The sequence below is a fragment of the Apteryx rowi genome, unplaced genomic scaffold, assembly GCF_003343035.1.
Source record: "Apteryx rowi isolate R43461 unplaced genomic scaffold, aptRow1 scaffold_97, whole genome shotgun sequence".
Classification (NCBI taxonomy): domain Eukaryota; kingdom Metazoa; phylum Chordata; class Aves; order Apterygiformes; family Apterygidae; genus Apteryx; species Apteryx rowi.
The window spans coordinates 1,483,303-1,496,541 of NW_020451282.1; the positions used below are offsets into that span (position 1 = coordinate 1,483,303).

The 13,239-nt window shown below is 36.3% G+C and overlaps 1 protein-coding gene across 10 annotated transcripts in view; it reads right to left on the reverse strand.

Moving 5' to 3' along the window:
- Window positions 1-1,770: 1,770 nt before the first annotated feature.
- KIAA0232 (KIAA0232 ortholog) overlaps window positions 1,771-13,239 on the reverse strand; it is a 52,723-nt gene continuing 41,254 nt past the window's right edge. For 2 of the 10 annotated variants that reach the window (XM_026054825.1, XM_026054828.1), the window contains 3 exons: window positions 7,309-7,417; window positions 5,470-5,567; window positions 1,771-4,442 (listed from right to left, as the gene is read on the reverse strand). In XM_026054825.1, coding sequence (XP_025910610.1) covers window positions 4,263-4,442; window positions 5,470-5,567; window positions 7,309-7,417 — 387 coding nt within the window. In that variant the 3' untranslated portion in view covers window positions 1,771-4,262. Of the gene's footprint in view, window positions 4,443-5,469; window positions 5,568-7,307; window positions 7,418-9,305; window positions 9,422-11,661; window positions 11,726-13,239 lie in introns of those variants that run through there. The other 8 variants (XM_026054827.1, XM_026054829.1, XR_003251763.1 and 5 more) reach the window with 8 other exon arrangements.

A 13,239-nucleotide genomic window follows, 5' to 3' on the forward strand; every position in this document is an offset into this window, starting at 1 on the left:
CTGTATTTTAGTGACAGGGAAAGAGACTTTATTGCTTTTGTACCTTCCCATGGTAATTTTGGTGTAATTTTGTTGCGCAATAGCCAGTACATTACAGTAACAGATGTAGTTCTTACAGAAGCACTTGCCCGGCAGGACGGCTGTCAGGTAGCAAAAGCCACTGTACGTGGAAGTCTTTCATCTGTTTCTCTGTTTCCTCAGACCCATGGCTAGATCTGCCAGATTTAAGTTTCTCAGAAGCCCTGTTATTATCATATTAAGCATATAGGTAGCTCATAATATTTATACACACTCACATGTTAAAACTGTATTTTAAGAACAATTCAAACAAACACAGGAAAAAGGATCTTACTGGAGAGAGCTAAAATGCATTAAAATTAGGTTTCACATGCCCAAAATCTTTGGAGTCTTGTTGCTCTTAGAATCTTCACAGTTGACAGAAAAACTATTGTATTATCAAATGCTGTACGTGATGGGTAGATGATGAATTCACTGGGGATAATATTTAAATATGCAGGAACTGCCATGAAGAGAATGAGTTACTAACTGTCAGGGCATCCTGGAAGGCTCCTGAAGTCATATTTTGAGATGCATTTAAAGCCTGCCCTGCCACTGACAGAAGCAATTGCTGCCCAGTAGTATTCACTGTTTTTGCATGGTAGAAGCATTGTTTATGTCAGAAACTAATTATTTGGGATATCCGGAAATAATATTGAGACACAACAATTGAAAGGCATGGTTGATCAACTTAATTCTCTTATCAAGCATCTTCTATAAACACAATGAAAATATGCTCCTTTAGTTATGCTATTTAATAAAAAAATACTTTGAAATATTTTTTGAAATTTATATTTGAAATTTATGCCTTAAGTTATTTGGATGAGTTTAGAATTTTTAAACACAGGAAAGGTTGCTAGATACTCCTGAACAAGAGACCCAAGGACCTTACAGAATAAATATTTTCTGTTATTTACTCATAGAGCATAGAGGGTTCCCAACTATGTATTTATGTACTGTTTCCATTGCAGTTCTAATTCAGGGGAGTCAGAATCATTCCACACTGAAGCCCAAGTCCTGTTTTTTGTTATATTTTGTTCATTAYGGCTGCAACCTTACACCCGCATAATGAATGTTTACACTAAACTGAATGTGAGCTGCTGAAAAATGGGTCATTGTTTGTTTGAAGGTGTCTAGCTATGGATTTTGGATTTAGGAGCAGTTTGCATTTTGCTGTCACATGAGCAGTTCTAAAAAAGCAGAAATCAGCCATCGACTATGTAACAGTTGAGCACAGGTTGAAAGCAGAAACAAGATCTGCTACTTTGGATCCAGCACTAGGGTTAATAAACAAACAAATAAATAAATCTTTCACAGCCATGTCAGGGAGGGTTTGGGTTTATTTGTTTCCTAATTCTTTTTGTATTTTGGAAAGAAAATTAATGTGTTCTCTAAACATGATGATGTCCTTACAAATTCATTTTAGGATTGAGATCATGACATTTTTTTACAAAGATAAATAAAGTGGGGACTACGCTTATGTATGTTTGTCATTTTTTTTCTAAGAATACATRCAGTGTACTTTTTTCTTTTCTTTTTGTCTTGTATTGAAAAAGCATAGAAATAGATGCTAAAAAATTATAGCAAGGAAAAGGACTCCCAAATTGGAAGTCTCATGGTATCTCTTACTTAAGAATGTTTAATTCTTAATTGCTRTTTTCTATCTAAATTATACACTTTAGCTAAAGAAAATGAACACACACACACACCCCATCCAATTGTCCTTTTATATTTTTATTCGGTGTTAAGTAACTCCACAAGAAAACAAAATCAGTTACTCTGGTGTACGTGAAATCAGAACAATACAACCACTTGAAGCAAAAAGTAGAAACAAATTTCAGCCCAGGAATGGAAAACTGATACTTCAGTGCTATGGATATGCAATGCGCTTCATACCACAGTGCGGTTCAGCGTTTGCCAACCTTTAATGCTTTTGTTGTTGTTGCGTGTGTCTCTATCCATACAGAAAAACTAAAAACCACACTTCAACTCTCATTGAAAGCTTTAGAGCTTTAGCCATTAAACTATGAAAACAAGTAAAGACAATTTGTTATTGCCCAAGCTTGATATACCATTTTATTTTCCCCAAAGGTGCTGGAATATTACATGCCATAATGTAACTATAAGCAACACCTTTGCTATTTTTGAGCCCTTTCTTGCCAAAGAAGCAGCTCTATCCAAAATAAACTGAGCTGAAGTTTGTGTTTGAAATATATCCATTTGGTCATTTCTTACTCTAGAATGAAGCTCTATTCCATTCTTCACTGTAGTGATTTGAAGAATTTGTGTGTAAAGTTCTTTTTTTTTTCTTTTTTCTTTTTTTTTTTTTTTTTACTTTCATGTTTACAGTTAAATAGTTCTCAGTGCAGGTGCTAAACAACCTCTCAAGGAAGCTCCAGAAGAAAGTAAAATATATAAAAATCTATCCAAAGTCTGCAAATAAATTAAGAAAAAAAACTGTAAAGTGTCAAAAGATTTTTTTGTATGAATACAAACCTTAAAACATATAGTTTAATAGGAGGACCAAAAAAAAGTCCCTGGGTAAGGACAAACCAAGCCAATTTTAAGTAAGGATTTCAATAAAAATGTTGCACAAAGAATGGCATGGTTTTTTTAAACCATGTATTTCAATTCTTACACTATCAATTGAATAACGGCAACAAAACCCAGTTATTATGAAAACCTTCCTAGCATAGAACATATTTCAAAGCCAGTTCAGTTCACATTTCAAACAACTATAGTTCTCGTGAGGTTTATTGCCTGTCAAAATTAATGGTTAAGCTTTTCAAGTCAGTATTGGACTTTCTGCACTTCCTGATGTTATAAACATGCTGCTATTGTATAGATTAGTTAGTTTGTTGTTGTTCTTTAAACTATGAGTTGGTAAAAACCTAGAATGTTTAGTTTTGCAAATATTGCTCCTCCTGGCTTATACATTTTGCATAACGTGTTAGAAGCACAAGGAGTTGATAGTCTTGTACAGATGCAACTTGACAATGTATTGACTTTCTAAGTTAACAAAATAAAATTTAAAAAGCAAGTCACATAAAGCAACAATCACTACTGCAATCACACATGTATGTTGTAAGTCATCACTTTCCCTACCCCCACCCACCACACACAACTTGCCCCAAACATTCTCTCAGAAACACAAAATGAACTACGAGATTTACTAAATTACAGCCACAACAGCAGCTAACTGCAGCAGCCACAGGATTTCTTTCAAGTGAAGCACTGACCCTTTGCATATAAAACATTGAACACTGAGCATTTTAGATAGTTTCAGTCATTCAGGCTCAAATTCAGTATAGGATGCTTTTGTAGGTTACATGAATGCCATCATTTGCAACAAGACAACATTCTCATTACCTGTTAGAAAATTCACAACAGTCCACACATCACCCCAGTGGTTTATTATTTTTTGGTGTTCCTTCTTTTTAAACTTCTGCCCTATATCGGCAGGTTGCTAAAAAGGACAAAAAAAAAAAGGGGGGGGGGGAAGCCCACATTGCCTCCATACCTACAAAAAAATCCTTGGCTTCTCCAGTTAGCAAAAATACAAACCATGGTATCCTCAGTGTTGGTTTGCAGGAAGGGGGCAGGGGGAATCATAGGATAGAAAACACAGTTTCTGTAAGTCTCTAAAGCACAACCCTGTTGTTCCTACTTCAAAGTTATGAGATTTACTGAATGAAGACTGGACAAGTCATTCATGCTTTTCTCCTGCATTCAGAAAGGCACTGATAGATTACAGTGTTAAGTATTTATCTCCCAGTTCTTAAAGAACAAAGCCTAATGTGCCAAAAGCTAAAGTCTCTGAATAGCAGAAGTAGTTGTAGACACTGCGATGCTAAGAAGATAGTAATAGTGGTAGAGCTACAGTTACGAATGAAAATAACTGCAATTAAGATGCAAAAAAGCAGTGGTACTACTAAGACAAGCACATGCACATCCATTCTTGATTTGACAACACAATCTAGTCTAGTTCAAATAGCCAAGAATTTAACAGTTTGGGGGGGGGGGGATCTTCAACAGGACAGCTGTGTCCTCATCTATAAAATAAGCAAGAAGAGAAAGATAAATACACATCTGAATCCATTAACTGAAGAGGAAACTCAAGTTGTTGTTTTAGAGCTACAGACCCTCAAGAAGGATAGTTTTCCATCTCATGTTACTTTTAAATCATCTGTTCTACTCTGCAGTTTTTATAGTTGAGTTCGAGAAAAAAGCTCCTCCTCACAAGGATCAGCCCATTCACTTCCACCTTCTGAAGCTGTGTCTTCAGAGCTGGAGCTATCACTGGAGTAGATGTTCTTCCTGAAGCCATTTGGTTTTGCCTCAGAATTTATATCATCTGCACATCTTGCTTCATAAACAGAAGAAACCTAAGGATTTAAACTGACAGTGTTGACTGGGAATAATAAAAAAAAACCAACACACTTGTTCACTTCTAGGCTGGTATGGATTACAGGATTTTTGTAGATGTTCAGAAGAGATGTCACAATTACATTGAAGTTTTTCCTTTCCCTGACTTAGTCTGTTATGTATTAAGGACTAGAGAACAGCAGGAAAAAAAGTGCGGGGTTAATTTTTTTCCCCTTTTCCTTAACTTCAGGGTTTGCACAAAACAGCAAGAGAAACTAGAGTGAACTAATTTAGAATGCATCATCATCACTGGTAATTTAGAAAATTACTCTTAAAATTATCTCCAAATTTTAGTAATAAATATTAAGGAAATGCATCATTAATCTGCCTGAACTTCCAGCAAAACCAGTACATTGTCAGCTGAATCAGTAAAGTTATAGAAAGCATGTCACAGTGCAAGACTTAAGTCTTGTCATCAATATAAAGTTTAAAAAACTATCAGTAATTGCATGTGCACATGAATATTTTCCCTTCAGAAAAAACTAAACAAACAAACAAACAAACAAAAAACCCCCACACCACTAAATGCATCAGCTTTTTGCTCAACAGGAGAGAACTGAGCATACATTATGTTCATTCCTTTTGGTTACCGGCCCTTCCTGCCTTCCACAGTGCACATCAGCCCACCCTGCACTTAGTGAAGTTAAAAACTGAGGAAAAAAAGATTCATATTTTTAACATACTTTGCAAGCAAAAAACAAGTATTCCCAAAGGAAACTGAATTTGCTTAACTACTAAAAGTACAAACCCGAGCGCTGTGAGGAGTTTTCAGAAGAATATCCAAGACAAGGAAGAGATTAAAAGAAGTCATGAAAGAAAAGCTTTGAAGGATTTTTCTTATGGATTTCATTTGAGGCCATTTTCCTTTCTTTCTTTTTCTTTCTTTTTTTTTTTTAAGACTGAAAACTGTGATGAAAGGAAAGATGTGGTGGCATACCTTTATAAAACAAACAAAAAATTCCTTCCCCAAACCAACGGCAAACTTACCATATTAAAATCTAAAAGATGTTCATCACCATTGGGTGTTTCCTTTACATCTGCAAATTCTCCTACACCATTCTCTCCCTTGGCATTTGTATAACACTCTTATAGTGTTTTGTTTGTTTGTTTCAGAGGAGGAAGAAGAAAAAAAAAAAGAATTGAGAAACACCATTATTTACATTTAGCAAAAAAAAAAAAAAAATCTAGAGAAGTAGTATTAAAATTCACATGCTAAGCCACATGAACTCTGTGCTCATTAGAGATTCAAGTTTGACATCCTTAAAAAGCCAAGCATAATATCTTACTAAAACATCACCAAATCTTACCTGGATGACCAAATAAAAATAAGCTACTTACTTAGTGAAAACATCTAAAATAATGAGGTTCAAAGAGCAAGATTTACCTTTCTTTTATTAGAAGAGGCTCAGTACATTTTTTAATTCTGATACCACACGCTGTTTTAGATCACTCACATTTCTATACCTATCCAAAATCTACTGCAACAGCAGCCTGATCCTGACTGAAGCGCAAAACAAAGTAATGTGAACTGCTGTGGTTTCTACTTCTACCAGAATAAACCTTCAATATATAATAATAATATCATATCCATATATATATGGATCACACATATCAGTATCCATAAAGAAAAAATATTTGTGAAAGAATAACATTAGCTCTGAGGAAGAACCTCTGGTTTTGTGAAATCTAGTCTAAAGACAGATGAAATCCTGGAACTACTCAACACAAGTTCTGCCACTGTACTAAGTAAGTTCTGGACTTCAAGCTCTCTTGTACTGTATATTTTGTGTCTTCCTCTGATAAAGTGAGGTGGTGAAACACTGAGATAGTTATGTGAGCTCACCAGCAGATGTCAGCAAAAAGATTACACAATTCCCTCACAGGAATTAAAGGATTATTCTGTGTAAAATACATATTCAAGATTGCCCAATTCAGTGTATTTGCTATTACACCAATAATACTGCTGCCATTATCACTTTACAAAGAGACACTACACATTTTTATTTTGTAAATACTGAGCATTTTTCTACTGGAGGCTATGCGACCTGTCCCGGAGGTACAGCACAGATCAAAGTCCTGTGGACGTGGATTTGTCCAGTTCACAGTGCAAACATATTTCTATAGCTGGGAGTGAAGTAAGYGAAGATGTTCTTGAAGGTAACCTAAACTGTCCTAAACACCAACGTAAGGATATTTAGGCACCAGGAACACAGTTTAGTTGTTTGCTGTTTAAGATGCACTTGAAAAAACAATTAAATAGTAATTATTAATTATTTGCTAATCTACTTCCAGGTTATTAGGGAAACAGATCTCTAACTGAACAGACTGACAAATTCCCAGGCTGTCCCCGGCTGGGCCAGCCCTCCGCTTCCCAACTTGACAGGAGTTCCACACRTTCACTGAACTGCTTGCACATTGTTTAGGCAAACCCAGAAAAGGCAATTTCTGCATTCTTATAAAATTAGCTACCTAATAATTATTATTCAGGTTGAAAAATATTCCAAAAACCAACAAAATATTTCCTGAATCAGACGTTCATATTCTCTGTGTAAAACAAAGCTCCGGTATAAGGAAATTTGCATAAACAGACTATTTTAAAAGCATTTTAATTTAAAAACTATTTAGAAGCATGCTAGAGATTTATTACAAATGTAATTTAACCATCCCAGTTCTCTCTTGGATAAAAAAAATTATTGCAAAAGTTTACTGCTTTAAAATAAGATCGTAATTGTAATTTACCTGTAACAATTCAAATCCATAACAAAATGTGCTTAATTCTAGTCGAAGTGCAACAGCAGGTTAGTTCAAACATGCACAGCTTCTTACCTTCGCACTGCGACGCGGGGAAGAGGGGAGAATAGAGTGCCTTTTCCCACCAGCTTTGTTTTTCCTGGCTGCCACTCATTCTCTGCAGATCAGTATTCAATATAGGAAACTGTTTAGACAATAATCACACTTCATTATACCCTAAACAACATACTTACATGTTAAGGAGGAAAGTCTGGTGATACAACCAATTTGCTAGGTCCTAGAAGTCACACTGTTCAATTTCTAATACTAATGGGAAAGGACTGTCAGACTACAGTAGAACATTCATTATTTGAACTATTACAGCCAGTATGAACCCTCTTTGAGGCTCATACTTTACTGATACTGTATAGTTCAAATGCACTGTAAAGATGAATTCCAGCATGTCATTTTATAATCTGTGTAATCTTATATTATAATCTACTTTATAATCTGAGTAATCTAACCTTGTTTTAACAAGAGAAAACAGATAGCTACCCAGGAGATGAAAAATACACGGAAACAATGAGGCAGATTTAGTCAACATAATAAACAGTCCAGTGTAAAACAAAAAAAGGCGGCAAACAAACAGCAACAAAATTTAATGTTTAAATTCTGGAAGGGTAATTTAGCAATAGTAACATTAATTTGATATAATAAAAATCTAGAAAATTAATGTGTCAATGCAAAGAAAAAATGGTTATAAAGACAATTAAGAATTTATCTTTATGCTAAAAATAATCTCAATCCACTCACTAAAAATGCCTCAATACTTTCATATTTTAATGCTAATTTAAGTTTACCACAACCTCGTTCTCATGAAATTAATGGACATGACTAAAATACTGAAAGCTTGTCAAAACAGATATGTGCCTAGTTTTATGACTGTATCTGTGACAACCCCATTGATCTTCAAAACATGATGCTGTCTGATAAGATCCCCTATAGATATAACCTGGAATGATTCATATACAAACTATAGTAGAACTAGCTATTATAAAACATTAACAAACAAATTTCAACATTGAGTTTCTGTCCAGCTTCCTCCTCCACAGGACTGAGAACTTTTAAACATGGAATATTAATGAACCTGCTTTTTCTTCCTCTTTAAGCTATTGTAGAACTATAAACCTATAGAACCTAAATTTACAAATGCTTATTAAACAGTAGTCCCATTCAAATCAAATGAGCAACTCATGAGTGCTGTATTCGGAAGCATCTGCCAGATTCAATTTTTTTCCCCAAGAAATTCTGCTACAATGAGCACTGAAATTATCCGTGTTGGTTTCCTATCATAACATTCCTCCAACACCAAAGGGCAATCCCTTCAAAACTGCCCTCTAAAAGCCCACACCCCAACTCCAGAAAAGGGATTTCTTAGAAAACTAAACTGCAATAACAAACAAACAAAAGGCCCCAGTGTTCTTGCAGCAGGACTTGGCACTGGCATTAAACCTTGGCATTTACATATAAATTCAATCATGGAAGACTCGCTCAGCTGCTGGCTATACATAGAGGCATCTAAACTCCACAGACACTTTGCTTTATTAACTTCAAAATTTCTCACATAGCTTCTGTCACGCCTGCACTCCTGTCTGCACACGTGATACGCTGGATGAACCAGGGTTTCCAGGTTTGCGGCTTCCCCGCAGAGCCAGCTCGGGTCTGGCAGGGCGTACCAGCTATAGCTGCTTTGCTTCCTGGGCTGAGTCGCAACCAGAACCTGTATATCTGCTTCAGGGTGGCTTGGTGACTGAACTTACGTGTTGGCTTCAGCCTGACTCGGCTCAGGYGTCCTTTCATCGCTGCCTCAAAAGCGGCAGTATTGGAGAGGCCAGAGACGCTCACATGGCTGCATGCAGAAGCAGCACAGCAGGGCTTTGGTTAACTYGCACCTGGGCCCTTCTGGACCCACGCTGGCTCACATGGAACAACTAACACTATGTCTAAACTAGATTTCAGAGCAGATCTGTAAAGCAAAATGATTGCTGCAGATGACCTGTTATCCAGACTAAATGCATTTTGAGAGTTCATACTTTGGACCAGCATCAATCTGATCCGTGGATTAGACGCCCACAAGCAGCACCTCTTAGGGTTATTTTCATCCAAAAGGAATCCAGGTGTATACTCCAAAGCTGGTCCATAATGACAGCTAAAATACAGTGAATGGGTGAATCAGGAGATTCTCTTCAAAATCGCACTTCTAAGTCAAATTAAATGACTAATAGAAAAACACTCTCAAGTACTTTTACACAAAGTTTTTATTCCAGGAGTGCGGCAGTTTCAAATCACTTTTAAAATGAAGGGGAGGGGGAGGATGGTGTATGTTAGGGAATTGAAATCCATTTTATACACTCATTGAATAAAAACATTTTTTCCTATGGTTGCTTAGATGTTTACTACAATTGCACAGTCTGTCATCATGAAGAAAATCTGTGAATTAAAAAAGTATCCTTAACTAGCAAATACAGAATACCAACTCTTTCCCTTTTAAAGCTGCATTTCAATTTATGCTTCTTCTCTCACACACACTCAAACACACTTCCAGTGTTTCACGAGAAGTTTTATTGAGTTTTTCACCTACCCATCTAAATTGCATTCTCAATTGTACTATTAAAAATTGCAAGAGGAAGTCTTTCCTCTCTAAAACTATATATTTTCCTCTTAAGCAGAGCTCAAAGAGGAGACAAAAACCAATTGCTATAACAGTTTCACTCCCAGTCTTGTTGCACGTCATAGARAATCCTGAAAGTTTCCTTTCTTGTGTTTTACAGCTAGACTTATGATAACAGAAGCTTTTCTTATATATCCTCAACTGGAGGCTCTAAAATTCCCTGAGAATCCCAGCATTCACAAACACAAAAACTGCTATAATTTTGTAGTTATGCAAGATTCTCCTACCCTCAAACCTAGCTGACTTCAGTCACAATTCTTTAGTAATTTTCAATAGATCAGGGCTAGAACTGTGCAGTTATATGCAGAAACGAAAACTTCAATTCTTCTCTTTTTTCACCTGTATTACTGTTTCTGTCCCTCACTCACCTCTCCATACCTCTTAGTTAAACCAAAAGCAGAGAAAACCATTTTATATTTGGCAGTGTGCGTGTATAAATTTGAAAGTAGAGTGAAATAGTTTCAAAACTTTAAACAGCATTCACATGCCTTTTGTTGGCATCTAGCTGACTTTCGTTCCTTCCAGTATCACTCTGTGTCCTGTTTCTCAAATGAACCTTCGTAAGAACCTCATAAGACAACAGGGCTGTCCAGCTAGATCTTTGATCCAAAACTTCAGATGAAACCTCCGGTGTACAAGAGAGCAATCATTCTTTGCAAACATCGGTATAAATACTTTTTAAAGGAACAAAAGCAAACAGTTGTTTCTTCAACTAAAAATTCTACTGCAGTTTCAGAAATCAAATTACAGTGAAACAGCTCTGGAATCTAGCTGAAACAAGGGGGCTGACAGGAAAGGCTCCCTTTTTTTTTTTTTTTTTTTTTTTTTTTTTTTTTTTTTTTTTTTAAGTCTATGTGGATAACGACCATTTTAACAGCACATCTGGCATCGTGATGGAAGAGCAATTTAGTGTTTAGTTAAGGATACAGGTGAATAGAAGGAAAAACAGGCAGGAAAAGGAAAGACTGTTTCCTTGAACATCAATGCCATTTCCTGTAACAGATGAGATTTTTCCTCACCTCTCCCACTCACATATATATTTGAAGACAGACAGCCAAGGAAGATTACTGTTCTACACAGTTTTATCACAGTGCTGCTTTGTTTGCCTGACTGCTACAGAGAGCGATATATAATTCATTAGCTGATCAAACCGTGGCGCAAGTATGTAGCAGAATATCGTATTAGATTGATCTGGGGAGAGGAAAAGCTGTTCAGCTATGGTTAACATTTCAAACTGTAGAGCTGGGCCTACCAAGATTACTGCCTGAGAGGAGCATTTTAGTCTTTTGCTGTTTTTGCTTGCATAAAATGTTCCATACTCACTACAGGAAGGAATGTACCCAACTCAACATTTTTCAGCTGTGACTAACTGGCATCCTGATAAACAGCACATTTGAACGGTACCATTGCTTTGCACGCATACATGAAATCTAATGGCAATTTCTGTATGATATGATACTAAGCCAAGTTGTAGAAACAACTTTGACAGGGACATTTAGGCAGATGAGAGAACAGCAACTAACAAGGTCGAGAAAGACTTAGGTCTAAAAGTACAAGGGCAGAGTTCCAGAAAAAAGACCTGATCATACTATGTTCCATCAATAAACCTGGTACTGTCACACTGTCACCTCTGTAATACTAGATTTGAACGTGCAGATGGAAAAGTGCAGGAATAAAAGGCAGGAGGAACTTGGGGTTGGGGGTAAGGGGTAACTCACCATCTCCTCCCCCCTTCTCCTGTATTTGGTTATGCATACAGCAGTATTAAAGCAGAAGTTCACGCTGAAAAATTAAAAAAAAACAAACAACCACAAAACCCAAAATACATCAATTTTCTCTTGTAAAATATTTCTCCTTAAGTAAGAGTTTGCTTGCTCATACAAATAGTCCATTAAGAATTTACCGTGTTATTTTCTGCCAGTAAGAAAAATGAAGATAGAAAGTTTTATTTGCATATTCTCAAAGAAATTTGTTAAAGAGACCATTTAAGACTATGAAATACATTTTTCCCCCACCAATAACTGGTTTAGGATTTGCTTATCAACTTAAATCTTATTTCATCTACAGCCTGCATGAGCAGAAATATTATAATTTTTTCTCTGCTCCTGAACAGAAAAGTGTTCCTGAATGCTTAATTTTGTATGAGGCATCAATATTTTCTGTTGATCTCCTTGCTTCCAACACAAAGTTTTCCCTACAGTTACAGATAAATCTCCCCAGCAAGAACTACAAGTCCATATGGCAGATCGTTTTTTTGCTAGCCAGAATAGTTATATCGGACAGAACTCTATTCTTCAAGCAAAACTTAGGCAAAGCATCAGACAACACTCCCTCTGCCCACCCACACCTGCCTTTCTGTCAACCTCTTCACTGCCCCACTCTTCCAGCTTTTCTTTTTTTGTGTGTACAGAACAAAGGATCTTCTCAGAGCTGGGTTTTACAGTTTTTAAGAGTTTTAAAGACCATCCGGCTCAAGGAATTAAAGAAAAAAAAAAAAGCTAGGTACCCTGTTTTACTCTTCAATGACGCTTTAAAGCTTCAGGGCTTCTTAAAAGAGAAAGCTTTGCTAAACTCTTTCGCCCAACACTTTACCAGGTTCATTCTCTATACAAGATAGATTTTTCAGTCCCTTCTATCTTTATTTCATGCAACCTTAAACAGATACTAAAATCCCTTCTCCCATACCTCAACAGATATTTCTCCTATAGTGCCAACCCTGTACATAGTTGCTTCCTCCATTTACAGATGGAAGAGACAACACAAAGGGTCTTTCCAAACCAAATAGCAAGACTGCAGCCAAGATGGGACAGAATACACTTGATTTTTGTTTCTGTTAGTCTTTGCCCTTTCTGAGCTTTGTGTACATTTAATTTCTGCTAATTATTTCTGTACTTCTGGTTAGGGGCTGTAATTAAAAAGTTTCAAGTTAGTAAAAGAGTGATTCTAACACTGCTCTAACGGTGTTCGGCACCACGTAAAATATCCTGCCAAATGCAGAAACCTTACTGCTAATGAACTCAAATTCTTTTAAAAAGACTGCTGTAAAGGAAGGGGGAAAAGGATCGCTAGCTAGACTCCTCTAGCCAGATTTTTCCTTTTTCATAAATACAGGTGTCAAAGTACACTTAGATATTATTTATTCTGCTGTTACAAATATAAGCATAAATACCGTGTGCCTTTATGAGCTTTATTTTTGCATCCTTCTCTTTTCTGTGATTTAATCCATCTACTCTTTATAAATTCATCACATGCATTTATCCATGCAGAACCATAACTCTCCCAGTGAAATTCCTCCT